General features: G+C 43.1%; 1 protein-coding gene across 9 annotated transcripts in view; it reads right to left on the bottom strand.

Annotated features, from left to right (window-relative positions):
- The window catches only part of RALGPS2 (Ral GEF with PH domain and SH3 binding motif 2), a 277,132-nt gene that overhangs the window by 148,163 nt on the left and 111,639 nt on the right, over window positions 1–17,330 (bottom strand). For all 9 annotated transcript variants that reach the window (XR_007358002.2, XR_012669645.1, XM_048860736.2 and 6 more), the window contains one exon: window positions 5,743–5,832. Coding sequence is in view for 7 of the 9 variants with exons in the window: in XM_048860736.2 (XP_048716693.1) it covers window positions 5,743–5,832 (90 nt within the window). In the remaining 2 variants the exon portion in view is untranslated. The remainder of the gene's footprint in view (window positions 1–5,742; window positions 5,833–17,330) is intronic.

The raw sequence follows: 17,330 nt of genomic DNA, 5'->3' as shown, positions 1-17,330 counted from the left end.
TTGATCCTTATCTTTTCCAATTTAGCTAGTAATTCCCCATGTGGAACCATATCAAATGCCTTACTGAAATAGAGGTAAATTAGATCCACTGCATTTCCTTTTTCTAACAAATCTTACCTTCTCAAAGGAGGAGATCAGGTTGCTTTGACACGATCTACCTTTTGTAAAACCATGTTGTATTTTGTCCCAATTACTATTGATCTCAACTACTTTCTCCTTTAAATTTTTTTCCAAGACCTTGCATACTACAGATGTCAAACTGACAGGCTTGTAGTTACCTGGATCACTTTTTTTCCCTTTCTTAAAAATAGGAACGACCTTAGCAATTCTCCAGTCATACAGTACAACCCCTGGATTTACAGATTCATTAAAAATTTTTTGCTAATGAGCTTGCAATTTCATGTGCCAGTTCCTTTAATATTCTTGGATGAAGATTACCTGGGCCCCCTATTTAGTCCCATTAAGCTGTTCAGGTTTGGCTTCTACCTCGAATGTGGTAATATCTACCTTCATATCCTCATTCCCATTTGTTGTCCTACCATTATCCCTTAGATCCTTATCAGCCTCATTAAAGACTAAGGCAAAGTATTTGTTTAGATATTGGGCCATGCCTAGATTACCCTTAACCTCCACTCCACCCTCAGTGTTTAGCGGTCCCAATTCTTTCTTTGTTTTCTTCTTATTTATAAGGCTATAGAACCTTTTACTATTGGTTTTAATTCCCTTTGCAAGGTCCAACTCTACATGGCTTTTGGCCTTTCTCACTTTAACCCTACATATTCTGACCTCAATAAAGTAGCTTTCCTTGCTAATCCCTCCCATCTTCCACTCCTTGTAGGCCTTCTGCTTTTTCTTAATCACCTCTCTCAGATGCTTGCTCATCCAGCTTGGTCTACAACTCCTGCCTATGAAATTTTTCCCCTTCCCATGTGCTATTTGATGTGAATTGCTTGATTCACTGTGAGAGAGTCTCCCTTTTGTTCTCAGAAATGTATCTTCTTAAATTCTACTCTCCCTTCCCCCCCCCCCCCCCCCGCAGCTGCAAATGTTTCTATGATCCCAGTCCCTGAGGTTATCGCAGATTAGAAGGCGAAAAAAACCGCGTTCATGATGACATGTTTTCAGAGCTCATGCAGTCCTCCCGCACTGATAGGGCACAGCTGAATGCGTGGTGGCAGAGGCCAGGAAAGCATACAGTGAGCGTGATTGGAACACGCAGGAGGAGATCCTGAAGCTAATGGGGGAAGCAAACGGACATGATGAGATGCCTGGTGGAGCTGCAGGAAAGGCAACTAGAGTACAGACCCCCGCTGCATCCATTGTGTAACTGCCTGCCCTCCTCGCCAAGTTCCATATCCTCCTCACCCAGATGCCCAAGAATGTTGGGGAGGAGGGGGAGGAATGGGAAGCACTGCTGCTCCAGGCACCCAGCCACTCAATTCCAGCGGATGGCCCAAGCAACAGAAGGCTGGCATTCAAACAGCTTTGATTTGTAGTGTGGCTACAATAAGCAATGTGGTCTTGTCCTTCCCTCCTCCCGCACCCCACCTGAGCTACCTTTTACTAGTTGGCATTGTCAGTGATCTCAAGTTTTTTTTAATAAATAAAGAATAAATGGATTCAGAACAATAGGGACTTTATTTCCTGTGCCAGCTGTGGTCGAAGGGGAGTGGCTTACAGGGAAGTACATTCACCAAAGGGAGCGGCTTTGCATGAAGGACAAACAAACACAACTGTCACACTGTAGCCTGGTCAGTCATGAAACTGTTTTTCAAAGCCTCTCTGATGCGCTGCGTGCCTCGGTGTGCTCTTCTAATTGTCCTGGTGTCTGGTGTTCAAAGTTGGCCACCAGGTGATTTGCCTCAAACCTTCCACACTGCTACCCACAATGCACCACTCCATGAGTCAATGCTAGCCACGGTATTGAGGATGCACTCCACCGACCTAATGCGCTTAGTGGGGACACGCATGATCGACTGTATAAAATCACTTACTAAAGATCAATTTCTATTAAATCGACCTAATTTCACAGTGTAGACATGCCCTAAATCTATCCTAGTCAATCCACACAGCAAAATCTCTTGTCCTGGTTCTCATCTTGATTACTACAATATCTTTTTCTCTGGCCTTGATAAATGTAATTTTGCCTCCCTCATATCCACTCAGAATCTTGCTGCAAAGATCATTCTCCTAGCCCACTGCTTTGATCATGGTAACTTTCTCTTTGCACCCCTCCACAAGCTCCGCCTTCTCTATTGCATTAAATATGAACTGCTAGTTCTCACTTCTAAGGCCCTCTCCACCCTACATACCATCTCCCATTCACTGTTGAAGCATCAGCTCCTCCCTCTGACCAGGCAACTATGTCAGTGTCCGTCACCCACTTGTTAGATTTTCAAATTAGCATCACTGTGCTTTCTCCCATGCTACCCCTCATGCTTGGGAGGAGCTCTCCATAAATCATCTGCAAAGCTACCTTGTTTTCCTCCTTCGAATCCTCTTAAAAACAACTCTCCTTTGTTATGATGCCAACAAAAAAGCTTGACAATGGTTATATCACTGGCATGCTGAGGCCACTGCCCTTCATGCTGACCAATACGGTCTCACTGTTTCCTTCCACTCCTCCATCCATATGCATCCACCTGTTGTTACTGTCTTAGACGTAGATTATAAACACTTTAGGGGCAGGGACTGTCTTTTCATTCTGTTTGTGTAGTCCCTAGCACAATAGGGTCCTGGTGCATGAGTACTGCTACGGTAATGTAAATAATGAATAACCATGATGGAAAATCGTTTCTGGATTATAAATTAGTACTCACTGGTCTAATGTAGTTTCCACTTCATGTCACAGAACATTAAGAGAAACAATCCTCAAACAGGAACCAGGGTGGAGGTTCTTTTCTACAGGAAATAAGGCTCCCAGGCATCCCACCAAAATTGCTGATTTGATGCCGATAGGGCCACAGACTCAGCAGCTACAGGTGGAGCATTTTTCTCTCTCTAGTGTTGGCTTTTCTGCATGCCTGAAGTAAGGAGGATTTTCAGAGGACCTCAGTTTAAACTGATACGATGCAAAACTAAACCTTAAAAGTCTTGTTTCTGGTGTATGTATCTGATATAGCCTCACTTGAAAACATTTGACTCCTCAAGCTCATGAACTGCCTTGAACAGCCAGTTAAGGGCTTCAAGCTTGCATTTTAAAAGGGAAGGGTAATCTGTGCAGACAGAAACAAACTATTATTGACTATGTACGTAAATTTTCTCAACATCTCTGAAAGAAGCTTCCATGTGTCTCAAACTCTGCAAGTGCAAAATGGACAACTTTTGAAAAATAGAACAGTTTAGATAATGTGGGATTAGTGTTATCCTATATTCTCCATAACCTCAGTTTCATTAAATTTGTGATGAAAACAATTTACAATTAAAGATAATACCAAATGTACAAAGAACAGAAATGAATTTGGGACTAAACAGAAGAAAAGTTAGGTAATACAGAAGCATCTTGTGTTCACAAGTTCAGAAAGCACATTCTAGTTCCAGGGATGAAGTCAGACACTAATTAGAATTCCTGTGTTATGAAAGTACAAGATAGAAAACATATTAGCAGAATCTGTGTTTTGATGTTTCCTTTAACATATCAGTAATCAAACTATATTATATGAGGTGAATAAGTGTGATGGTTAGAACTTAGTTATATTTCCTTGCAATGAGGAAGTATCAACAACACAAGGTTCTTCCTGATTTGAGTGGAGAAATCTGCAGAGTTTTCCAGGGATTAGAATATAATTTGAGTCACTTCACAACCAACAACAGGGAATTGCGTGTTAATAAAAAATGCTGGAGTTATGAACTATTGGCAGGCAGATAAAGTAAATATTTTCCACAAAGCTGACAAAGGCACATTACATGCCTGATAATAGAAGATGCAGCAGACATTTCAGAGAGGGAGATCTTGGCAGAATATTGCATACAGTATTTCAGGCTTCATGTCAGTGGCTGTAGTACAACAATGAACTGAAAATAAGTGGCAGTTCAATTATGGTATTTAAAGTGCTAACAGAAAAGCCTTACTTCCACAACATGGGCAAGATTCTCTGAAGACAGAACAGGGTATAAATTGAATCCCTCCTAGCTAATGAGGTCCCTTTTACCACCCACCCAAGCAAATTCATTTACAGGAAGGTCAGGTGGAGTTTCCACCATTGCCCTCCCTTAGGGATTTCGGTCAGAAAAGAGAAGCTTTAATTACCCGATGGGAAATATATAGGAGTGCTGCAGCCAAATCAGCTTCAAGTTGGTGCTGAATCTGTGCACAACTAACATCCACTGACCAGGTCCTTTTCTCAATCAGCCATTCCAAACTTCTGTACTATACTGATCTCCTGCCATAACCTCCCCAAGTCCTGGTTGACCTTTGGGGACCTTTGCCTAGTTCTATGCCAGTTTCTCCAGATGTAAACAGGGGAGCGATTCTAGCCATATACTTCTGTTGAACAGTGCAGTCGGGAACAGAACAAAATAATCTTTATAATGTTACTATTTTTTAATAAAATTTCAGTTAAAATAGATCCTAGAGGTTTTATTCCTTTTCTTTCTCCTAATTTTATTTTTCAGAGCAAAATTTAAGGCATTAAATAGTGATGAAGACTATATAAGGACCTGAGTAGAAAAGGCATGCCCAAACCTACTTGCACACAACTCTGACGAGTTTTAACTGACATAACCTACATCACTTCAACCCGAGTAACACTGTTAAGAGACATACCCAGGGTTCGAATTCTAAACAAGTAGAATTCTAAAACCCTGTCCCCTCTGATTTTTTTCAGATGGGGTCTAAGATCCATGGGGAAAAATGAGGGAACTTAATGATTGGGATAGCTTCCATCATCCAGATATTATAGCGATAGGTGCTATAGAAAACCATGCAGCAGGGGGACAGGGAAGAGTAATAGCAGATCTTCTATCTTGCCCTCAAAACACTTCATAGTACTTTGTAGGGAGCTGTCTAGAGCCTCGCAGGGAACTCAACCCCATGCAGAGGTTGCACTCTCCTAGAAGCCTCCCCAGACTCTTGCACAGTGGAAGAGTATTCACACAAATAACAACGGGAGTTGTACATGGATGATTAGTTAATGTACTGGAACAAGCAACATTAATATGAGAAAAGGGAAACATGGCTAGTGGCTGCTTGATCTACTACACCTTTACTCAAAAAATTATTTTTGAAATTATATTACACCCAAAAGAAAGTATTTCTTACCAGACAGACTGATATTAGCCATAACATTATTACTAGAAGAAAAGAGGTCTCAGGCCCTTTCCTTCCCAGCAGCAAAAATAAACAATGTATTTTAAAGAACAGCAGCCAGAGCAAAGAAATATATTCAGAGCCTGCAAATAGCGACAGGAGCTTAATACAGATTATCCAACAAAATGGGTAATAAATTATACTGATAGAAAAATAAAATTAGTAAACACTATTTGAAATACAGCATCTGAGAGCATTTTCTTAAACCAAGTTAATTTTTCTTTAGGCATATAACTCCAGTTCTGGAGCTTTGGTCTGTCACCCTTTCTTCTGATTTTGTCACACTGATGAGGCCAAACAGTACCACATGTTAACAGAGACCACTGCAGCCAAATGGAGTGTTAAACAAATATTTATCCACATGCATTTTTGAAAGGGTGAACTCGCATATAAAAGTTACAACATAGCAAGTCCCAAAACAAATAAATTCTTACCTTAGCAGTTTTAATATAGTGGCTCAAAACTTCAGCTCTTATTTTTAAAGTTTGTGCATGAAGAATCTCTCTAACGACCCAGAAGCTTACCTGAAAAAGAAAATTCACCTACTTTTAAAACACATAAAAAGGCAGTTAAAGCAAGTATTTTTCATATATGAAGTGAAAAAATTAAATACATTAAAAACTACATCAAACCAAATATCATCTTTGCAGCAACTTTATAAGTTAGGAAATGCAAAAGTTAACATTGCTATAAAAATCTTAACTGACCCAAACTGCACGTAATACTTATTAAATAAATTAACTTAAAAGCCTTAAGAAAAGGAGTACTTGTGGCACCTTAGAGATTAACCAATTTATTTGAGCATAAGCTTTCATGAGCTACAGTTCACTTCATCGGATGCATACTGTGGAAAATACAGAAGTGTGTTTGTTTTTATACACACAAATCATGAAAAAATGGGTCTTTATCACTACAAAAGGTTTTCTCTCTCCCCACCCCACTCTCCTGCTGGTAATAGCTCATGTAAAGTGATCACTGTCCTTACAATGTGTATGATAATCGAAGTGGGCCATTTCCAGCACAAATCCAGGTTTTCTCCACCCCCACACACCCCCCAAACCCCACTCTCCTGTTGGTAATAGCTTATCTAAAGTGATCACTCTCCTTACAATCTGTATGATAATCAAGGTGGGCTATTTCCAGCACAAATCCAGGGTTTAACAAGAACGTCTGAGGAAGGGGGGGAAGGAGGCGGCGTTAGGAAAACAAGGGGAAATAGGTTACCTTGCATAATGACTTAGCCACTCCCAGTCTCTATTCAAGCCTTAGTTAATTGACCATCGTTTATTAGCACTGTATACCTTCAAATCAGTGGCACTGCTATGGGTAACCGCCTGGTCCCACAGTATGCCAACATTTTTATGGCTGACTTAGAACAACGCTTCCTCAGCTCTCGTCCGCTAACGCCCCTACTCTACTTGCGCTATACTGATGACATCTTCATCATCTGGACCATGGAAAAGAAGCTCTTGAGGAATTCTACCATGATTTCAACAATTTCCATCCCACCATCAACCTCAGCCTGGACCAGTCCACACAAGAGATCCACTTTCTGGACATTACAGTGCTCAGAAACGATGGTCACATAAACACCACCCTATACCGGAAACCTACTGACTGCTGTTCCTACCTACATGCCTCCAGCTTTCACACTGACCACACCACACGATCCATTGTCTACAGCCAAGCTCTGCGATACAACCGCATTTGCTCCAACCCCTCAGACAGAGACAAACACCTACAAGGGCTCTATCAAGCATTCTTACAACTACAATACCCACCTGCGGAAGTGAAGAAACAGACTGATAGAGCCAGAAGAGTTCCCAGAAGTCTCCTACTACAGGACAGGCCTAACAAAGAAAATAACAGAATGCCACTAGCCGTCACCTTCAGCCCCCAACTAAAACCCCTCCAACGCATTATTAAGGATCTACAACCTATCCCGAAGGATGACCCAACACTCTCACAAATCTTGGGAGACAGGCCAGTCCTTGCCTACAGACAGCCCCCCAACCTGAAGCGAATACCCCCCCAGCAACCACATACCACACAACAGAACCACTAACCCAGGAACCTATCCTTGCAACAAAGCCCGTTGCCAGCTGTGCCCACATATCTATTCAGGGGACACCATCACAGGGCCTAATCACATCAGCCACACTATCAGAGGCTCGTTCACCTGCACATCTACCAATGTGATATATGCCATCACGTGCCAGCAATGCCCCTCTGCCATGTACATTGGTCAAACTGGACAGTCTCTACGTATAAGAATAAATGGACACAAATCAGATGTCAAGAATTATAACATTCATAAACCAGTCGGAGAACACTTCAATCTCCCTTGTCACGCGATTACAGACATGAAAGTTGCAATATTACAACAGAAAAACTTCAAATCCAGACTCTAGTGAGAGACTGCTGAATTGGAATTCATTTGCAAATTGGATACAATCAACTTAGGCTTGAATAGAGACTGGGAGTGGCTAAGTTATTATGCAAGGTAACCTATTTCCCCTTGTTTTCCTAACCCCCCCCCTCCCCCCTTCCTCAGACATTCTTGTTAAACCCTGGATTTGTGCTGGAAATGGCCCACCTTGATTATCATACACATTGTAAGGGCAGTGATCACTTTACATGAGCTATTACCAGCACGAGAGTGGGGTGGGGGGAGAGAAAACCTTTTGTAGTGATAAAGACCCATTTTTTCATAATTTGTGTGTATAAAAACAAACATCTTCTGTATTTTCCACAGTATGCATCCGATGAAGTGAGCTGTAGTTCACGAAAGCTTATGCTCAAATAAATTGGTTAGTCTCTAAGGTGCCAAAAGTACTCTTTTTCTTTTTGCGAATACAGACTAACATGGCTGTTACTTTAAAAGCCTTAATAACTCAAAACATTTCTCTGAATGCAAAATGTGACTATATTAATATTGCTTTAAGATCCTTGACTTTTGAATTTCCTGACTTTAATATTTGAACCTTAAGTTGTATTAATGTAGATATTTGAATTTAATTACATTTTAAAAAATTATAGCTATCCTACAATATGAAGTTTAGAATTCTATTCTGTAAAGCTCTATAAACTGCAAGACCTACAACAGCTACACAAAAATTCTGCTTATGAAGTTATGAAATTGTGTTTTTCTGTGATGCCACAGAATTTAAACTACACTATTCTGTAGTTAGAGAGAAAATATCATTTTGATAGTGATTAAATTCATAGTTTTATAGTACGAAATTATATAACGCCACAGTACTTTAGGCAATAACATAATTTAAAACTTGCAGTAAAAAAAAAAAAGTGCGTTGCATGCATACACAGATTTCTAATTCCTATTTTCTCATTTGAAAGTTGTTCCTAAACCCTTTCCTCCTCCCTCCCAAAAGCTAGCCTTGACTCAGATTTCTTCACTGAAAGCTAACCACGTATGAAGGTAAGCTTTAAAGTTCTGCTGTTTGAGGTATGTAGAAAGCCTATTTTTAAAATGGGGAAAGTATTTTTCCCCAAATCACCCATCTCAAAAACAACTGAATATGTTGCGTGTAAACTTCCCAAAAACATTTACTTTTGAGCTGAGACCTGGCTTGAGTTAAGTTTCAGCTCCACTGAAATCAATAGCAAAACTCCCACACTCTTAAATGGGGCCAGGATTTCATTCCTAGAGTGGAAAGTTTCAGTTCCAAGGCAAAAAGAAAATCTATGACAGTTATGAATGGCCACAAATGGATACAATCAAAGTTGAACTGCAACCTTAATTACAAGTTTACATTACTACAAGGCTATATGGTCTGATTTTCAAAGGTACTGAGCACTAGGAGCTTACATTAACTTCAATGGGATTTGTGGATGCTCAGCACTTCTGAAAATCTGACCATAATATTTAAACTAAATCACGGCCTAAAGTAGGAAGGCCTTGCTATACTCTAGAGTCCACAGTTTGATGCCTTATCATTGCTGATGTTTACAAGTAATTTATACTATACAATTTCCTTGTTAAAGTCTTAGAAGATTCACAAATGAGATATTTTTAATATACTGCAGTAGAACCTCAGAGTTATGAACACCAGTTACGAACTGACCGATCAACCACACACCTCGTTTGGAAATGGAGGGGCACAATCGGGCATCAGCAGAGACACACACAAAAAAAGCAAATACAGTACAGTACTGTGTTAAAAGTAAACTACTAAAAAAAAAATAAAGGGAAAGCAAAATTTTTCCTCTGAATAGTAAAGTTTCAAAGCTGTATTAAGTCAATGTTCAGCTGTAAACATTTGAAAGAACAATCATAACATTTTGTTCAGTTACAAACATTTCAGAGTTATGAACAACCTCCATTCCCAAAGTGTTCATAACTCTGAGATTCTACTGTAGTATGACTGGTTTCAGAGTAGCAGCCGTGTTAGTCTGTATTCGCAAAAACAAAAGGAGTACTTGTGCACCTTAGAGACTAACAAATTTATTTGAGCATAAGCTTTCGTGAGCTACAGCATCCGATAAAGTGAGCTGTAGCTCACGAAATATGCTTAAATAAATTTGTTAGTCTCTAAGGTGCACAAGTACTCCTTTTCTTTTTGTAGTATGAACTATATGGCAGGGATGGGCAAACTTTTTGGCCCTAGGGCCACATCTGGGTATAGAAATTGTATGGTGGGCCACGAATGCTCACGAAACTGGGGTTGGGGTGCAGGAGGGGATGAGGGCTCTGGCTGGGGGTGCAGGCGATGAGGGGTATGGGGTGTAGGAGGGTGCTCGAGGCTGGAACCTACGGGTTCAGAGGGTGGGAGGGGGATCAGGGCTGGGGCAAGGGGTTGTGGTGTGGGAGGGTAGCTCAGGGGTGCGGGCTACGGGCAGCGCTTACCTCAAGCCACAGTTCCTGGCCAATGGGAGCTGCGGGGGGCAGCGCTTGGGGTAGGGGCAGCTTGCAGAGCAGAGCCCCCTGGCTGCCCCTATGCATCGGAGCCGGAGGAGGGAGATGCTGCTGCTTCCAGGAGCCATGTGGAGCAGCCCTCGACCCTGCTCCCTGGCTCGAGTGCTGGAGCAGGGCAAGCCCCAGACCTTGCTCCCCAGAGATAGCTCAAGGGCTGGATTAAATAACTGGTGGGCCGGATGCAGCCCGCAGTTTGTCCACCCCTGTGATATGGTATGAAGTCTATAGCTAATGTGTTACTGCAACACTCTTTTTTAAAGTGTGGTGCTACCAAATACAACATATCTAAAACTGCATTAACATTTCAAGCTTTCACTTTAAATATTTTAAAATTAAAATAGAATTGACAAAGTTTTTATATCAAAAAATAAAAATACTTTCTATTTATGACGAATTAGCAAGCGAACACTGATGTACCTTATCTTGCAACTTTTACTTTGTTACACTGTTAAAAATGCTGAAAAAAGATCAAGGTTTAGCAGGATGTAATGCAACTGCTGTTTACAGAGTTCGAAAAAATAAACACTATAAATAGAAGCATTGTATGCTACATTACTCTTCCCATCCCCAAACTTGTACTGCTTCTTCGACTTCTGAGACATAAATTATTTCTTGCAGACTCTGGCTGGATATATAACCAGACACTATCCCTGTGTCTACTTCCAATAAAAAAAAAACTTGTTTATCCTATCTAACCTCACACTGTGCAGTTTTACAGTTCCATATTTGTTTATACAAAACAGTACCAGGAGAAAGTCAAGTCCCTAAAGTACTGTATTCTTGTTGAAGTCACAGAGATTTGGTTAGAACTAAAAGCACTATCATGAAGCAAAACAGCTCTTTGACATCAGTCTGGCATCAAATGAAGGTTCAGAATTAGACATGTATATTCCAAATACTTCAAAACTGTCTAATACCTACTTCGGACAAAACCCTAGGTTCTTTACTCAGTGTTTACTCAGTCCTTACTGAAGTCAATGGGAAATTGTCTGAATGAAAACTGACTGAGGACGTTAGGATTTGTTCTAGTCTGTTTATCTAACGTTGTGCCAGGCAGAGGAGCATTACATACAGAGCTCAGTTTTCACTAATTTTTAAGTAAACTGGTTACTGATAATTGGAGGTGGGAAACCCAGCAGCGGTTTCAAACCATCCCAGGAGCTGTTTGAAACTCTGCCAGATTCAAGCCAGTCCCCCAGGTGAGTGCAGATAAACTTGCTGCTGAAGGGGAAGGGAGCTCGTTAAGCGCATACATGCAATTTATAATAATTTTTTTGCCTTTCGTTACCCAAAACCTCATCTTCCTACCTACATCCCCTTCTACCATCATTCCCCATTTTAAAATGGTGCCCATCTCATCCATGGATTTACAGAACAAAGGCATTGACTTTTGATTCTTACTTTAGTAGTATAACGTCAGAAAATAAAACAGAATAAGTTCAAAGAAATTAGTATGGCAGTCTTATTACACAGTCCACATCAGATTAGCATCAGAAAGTAGACTCAGCGTCCACTTTTCAATTCTTTGGTTTACTGGGCTAGGCAGGGGGTCATGCAGCGTACTTTGTTTATCTGAATAAGGGCATCCCTTTTATCCTCTTGAGAGATCTTGAAGCCTTCATGGAGATATACCTAGAAATCTTTGAAAGGATTGCAGAGTGTCAGCCTTGTTTCTTCCCCTGTGACAGGAGACTTTGATTAGCTCTATTGCAGTAAACAGGCCAGCAGCAAATGGGCCCAGGAAGCTTTGGAACACCAGCAGCAGCTGGGTTCTCTGCACCTGTGACAATCAGGGTCCAAGCACCCCAAGGGGAGAGTTTGAACCCCAAAGAATAAGCAGCTGAATCAATAGATTATATATGACTTTATTATATTATAAAAGGCGAATAAGACTTTTTTTATGAAAGCTTGTAATGTACTAAGCTTAATGGTCATTAGGAGATATGTATGAAGAGTGTGGTTATGAATGTATGTATTAGCGTACACAGAAAACCGTGCTCACAATTTGTGGTGCAGTCAGGCAAAGAGGGGCTGCCTCCCCAACCAGACAATACTAGCTAAAAGCACCTAGAAAAATTGTACAACCGAGGAAAAGACATCCTGGCTAAAGTTTACCTACCCTGAATATCCATACCGGGGGGTGTGGTGAGGAAGACCTTTTAAAATAAGGAGGCTTGAAATTGAGGTCTTCCAGATAGAGAGCTGCGGGGATATAAAAATTTGGATCCGCGTCCACGATAAATAACTAGTATTTGACCCAAGATCTGCACCCCACTTTCATATGTATCCGCATCTGCTCATGCACCAGCTCACTGTACCTTTCAGGAGGAGCATCAATGTGCATGCATCAATACTGTATAAGAAAGCTATATGGCTTCATAAATGCACACACTTGCTATGTTATTATTTTAAACATCTTATTGTACAACAGGCATCAGAACAAATATATTATTTTTGTATGTAAAATGCAAATAAACATCTCAAGTCAATAATACTCAAAATCACAAACTGAACTATAAAATAAAAAAGTTGGGCGGCTGTTTAGCTTGTGACTTATACCAGCCCTGAATTGCGGGACTTCGTCTTAGATGTCTCTCTCGGAACAGTTGATTTTCTTTGAAATATTACTGTGTAAAAACATTAAATCATCCACAGTTCCTGGCTAAAGTGAAGTATGATTCTCATTAACTGTGTAACCAGAGACTGAGATGGCTCTCTTGGACACTGGATGCAGGGATGGAATGCACAAACTGTGCAACCCAACTAAAAAAAGAGGAAAATTGTGCTTCTGTTGTCTCCTCCACTCCAGCAGCTGCACATTTTCATTCTTTGTCAGCATCAGGGTGACATACTTTGACACTTCATCATCATTTCCATGCTCGTTATTCGAATCCTCAAACTCTGTATGTGACAATTTTGTCTCCTTTGGTGATGGAGTCTGTGTAGCTGACAAAAGCAGCGTAAGATTCATTGCAGCAATATTTTTCCTCATGCAATGAGACAAGCTACTTAGCCCTGGTCTACACTAGGACTTTAGGCCGAATTTAGCAGCATTAAATCGATGTAAACCTGCACCCGTCCACACAAGGAAGCCCTTTATTTCGACTTAAAGGGCTCTTAAAATCGATTTCCTTACTCCACCCCTGACAAGTGGACTAGCGCTTAAATCGACGTTGCCGGCTCGAATTTGGGGTACTGTGGACACAATTCGATGGTATTGGCCTCCGGGAGCTATCCCAGAGTGCTCCATTGTGACCGCTCTGGACAGCACTCTCAACTCAGATGCACTGGCCAGGTAGACAGGAAAAGAACCGCGAACTTTTAAATCTCATTTCCTGTTTGGCCAGCGTGGCAAGCTGCAGGTGACCATGCAGAGCTCATCAGCACAGGTGACCATGATGGAGTCCCAGAATCGCAAAAGAGCTCCAGCATGGACCGAACGGGAGGTACGGGATCTGAACGCTGTTTGGGGAGAGGAATCCGTGCTATCAGAACTCCGTTCCAGTTTTCGAAATGCCAAAACCTTTGTGAAAATCTCCCAGGGCATGAAGGACAGAGGCCATAACAGGGACCCGAAGCAGTGCCGCGTGAAACTGAAGGAGCTGAGGCAAGCCTACCAGAAAACCAGAGAGGCGAACGGCCGCTCCGGGTCAGAGCCCCAAACTTGCCGCTTCTATGATGAGCTGCATGCCATTTTAGGGGGTTCAGCCACCACTACCCCAGCCGTGTTGTTTGACTCCTACAATGGAGATGGAGGCAATACGGAAGCAGGTTTTGGGGACAAAGAAGATGATGATGAGGAGGAGGTTGTAGATAGCTCACAGCAAGCAAGCGGAGAAACCGGTTTTCCCGACAGCCAGGAACTGTTTCTCACCCTGGACCTGGAGCCAGTACCCCCCGAACCCATCCAAGGCTGCCTCCTGGACCCAGCAGGAGGAGAAGGGACCTCTGGTGAGTGTACCTTTTAAAATACTATACATGGTTTAAAAGCAAGCATGTGAAAGGATTACTTTGCCCTGGCATTCGCGGTTCTCCTAGATGTAGTCCTAAAGCCTTTGCAAAAGGTTTCTGGGGAGGGCAGCCTTATTGTGTCCTTAATGGTAGGACACTTTACCACTCCAGGCCAGTAACACGTACTCGGGAATCATTGTAGAACAAAGCATTGCAGTGTATGTTTGCTGCATTCAAACAACATCCGTTCTTTATCTCTCTGTGTTATCCTTAGGAGAGTGAGATATAATTCATGGTCACCTGGTTGAAATAGAGTGCTTTTCTTCAGGGGACACTCAGAGGAGCCCATTCCTGCTGGGCTGTTTGCCTGTGGCTAAACAGAAATGTTCCCCGCTGTTAGCCACAGGGAGGGGGGAGGGCCGAGGGGGTAGCCACGCGGTGGGGGGAGGCAAAATGCGACCTTGTAACGAAAGCACATGTGCTATGTATGTAATGTTAACAGCAAGGATTACCCTGAAAGAGTGTAGCCACTGTTTTATAAAATGTGTCTTTTTAAATACCGCTGTCCCTTTTTTTTTCTCCACCAGCTGCATGTGTTTCAATGATCACAGGATCTTCTCCTTCCCAGAGGCTAGTGAAGCTTAGAAAGAAAAAAAAATGCACTCACGATGAAATGTTCTCCGAGCTCATGCTGTCCTCCCACACTGACAGAGCATAGACAAATGCGTGGAGGCAAATAATGTCAGAGTGCAGGAAAGCACAAAATGACCGGGAGGAGAGGTGGCGGGCTGAAGAGAGGGCTGAAGCTCAAATGTGGCGGCAGCGTGATGAGAGGAGGCAGGATTCAATGCTGAGGCTGCTGGAGGACCAAACCAGTATGCTCCAGTGTATGGTTGAGCTGCAGCAAAGGTAGCTGGAGCACAGACTGCCACTGCAGCCCCTCTGTAACCAACCGCCCTCCTCCCCAAGTTCCATAGCCTCCACACCCAGACGCCCAAGAACGCGGTGGGGGGGCCTCCGGCCAACCAGCCACCCCACCACAGAGGATTGCCCCAAAAAAAGAAGGCTGTCATTCAATAAATTTTAAAGTTGTAAACTTTTAAAGTGCTGTGTGGCATTTTCCTTCCCTCCTCCACCACCCCTCCTGGGCTACCTTGGTAGTCATTCCCCTATTTGTGTGATGAATGAATAAAGAATGCATGAATGTGAAGCAACAATGACTTTATTGCCTCTGCAAGCGGTGATTGACGGGAGGAGGGGCGGGTGGTTAGCTTACAGGGAAGTAGAGTGAACCAAGGGGCAGGGGGTTTCATCAAGGAGAAACAAACAGAACTTTCACACCGTAGCTTGGCCAGCCATGAAACTGGTTTTCAAAGCTTCTCTGATGCGTACCGCGCCCTCCTGTGCTCTTCTAACCGCCCTGGTGTCTGGCTGCGCGTAACCAGCAGCCAAGCGATTTGCCTCAACCTCCCACCCCGCCATAAACGTCTCCCCCTTACTCTCACAGATATTGTGGAGCACACAGCAAGCAGTAATAACAGTGGGAATATTGGTTTCGCTGAGGTCTAAGCGAGTCAGTAAACTGCGCCAGCGCGCCTTTAAACGTCCAAATGCACATTCTACCACCATTCTGCACTTGCTCAGCCTGTAGTTGAACAGCTCCTGACTACTGTCCAGGCTGCCTGTGTATGGCTTCATGAGCCATGGCATTAAGGGGTAGGCTGGGTCCCCAAGGATACATATAGGCATTTCAACATCCCCAACAGTTATTTTCTGGTCTGGGAATAAAGTCCCTTCCTGCAGCTTTTGAAACAGACCAGAGTTCCTGAAGATGCGAGCGTCATGTACCTTTCCCGGCCATCCCACGTTGATGTTGGTGAAACGTCCCTTGTGATCCACCAGAGCTTGCAGTACTATTGAAAAGTACCCCTTGCGGTTTATGTCCTCGGCGGCTTGGTGCTCCGGTGCCAAGATAGGGATATGGGTTCCATCTATGGCCCCACCACAGTTAGGGAATCCCATTGCAGCAAAGCCATCCACTATGACCTGCACATTTCCCAGGGTCACTACCCTTGATATCAGCAGATCTTTGATTGCGTGGGCTACTTGCATCACAGCAGCCCCCACAGTAGATTTGCCCACTCCAAATTGATTCCCAACTGACCGGTAGCTGTCTGGCGTTGCAAGCTTCCACAGGGCTATCGCCACTCGCTTCTCAACTGTGAGAGCTGCTCTCATCTTGGTATTCATGCGCTTCAGGGCAGGGGAAAGCAAGTCACAAAGTTCCATGAAAGTGCCCTTACGCATGCGAAAGTTTCACAGCCACTGGGAATCGTCCCAGACCTGTAACACTATGCGGTCCCACCAGTCTGTGCTTGTTTCCCGAGCCCAGAATCGGCGTTCCACAGCATGAACCTGCCCCATTAGCACCATGATGCATGCATTGGCAGGGCCCATGCTTTCAGAGAAATCTGTGTCCATGTCCTGATCACTCACGTGACCGCGCTGACGTCACCTACTCGCCCGGTATCGCTTTGCCAGGCTCCGGTGCTGCATATACTCCTGGATAATGCGTGTGGTGTTTAATGTGCTCCTAATTGCCAAAGTGAGCTGAGCGGCCTCCATGCTTGCCTTGGTATGGCGTCCGCACAGAAAAAAGGCACGGAACGATTGTCTGCCGTTGCTCTGACGGAGGGAGGGGCGACTGACAACACGGCTTACAGGGTTGGCTTCAAGGAGCTAAAATCAACAAAGGGGGTGTCTTTACATCAAGGAGTATTTCAGGCAGGACTTCACGGAGGGTTCCAATAGGAAATGGTGCACCTAAGTTATTGTTCTTATTGGAACAAGGAGGTTAGCCTGGCCTCTGATTAATACATGGCTAGATTTACCTCACTGCACCTTCTCTGTGAGTGATTGCAGCGTGACCTAGAGGAATGAGTCCCCTAGACAGGGGAGGGGGGGAAGCAAATGAGTACAAAACAAATCTGGTCTATTTCTTGTTTTGATCCACTCCATCTATCTTTTACATCTTTGGCTGGCAGCAGACGGTGCAGAAGGACTGCATGCCATCCACATCTCATGGCTGCTTGGCAGAAGATGGTACAGTACGACTGCTAGCAATCCTCATCTCTT

The sequence above is a fragment of the Caretta caretta genome, chromosome 8 (assembly GCF_965140235.1).
Source record: "Caretta caretta isolate rCarCar2 chromosome 8, rCarCar1.hap1, whole genome shotgun sequence".
Lineage (NCBI taxonomy): Eukaryota > Metazoa > Chordata > Testudines > Cheloniidae > Caretta > Caretta caretta.
The sequence above is the reverse complement of the archived record's forward strand: the minus strand, read 5'-3'. Positions and strand labels throughout refer to the sequence as shown.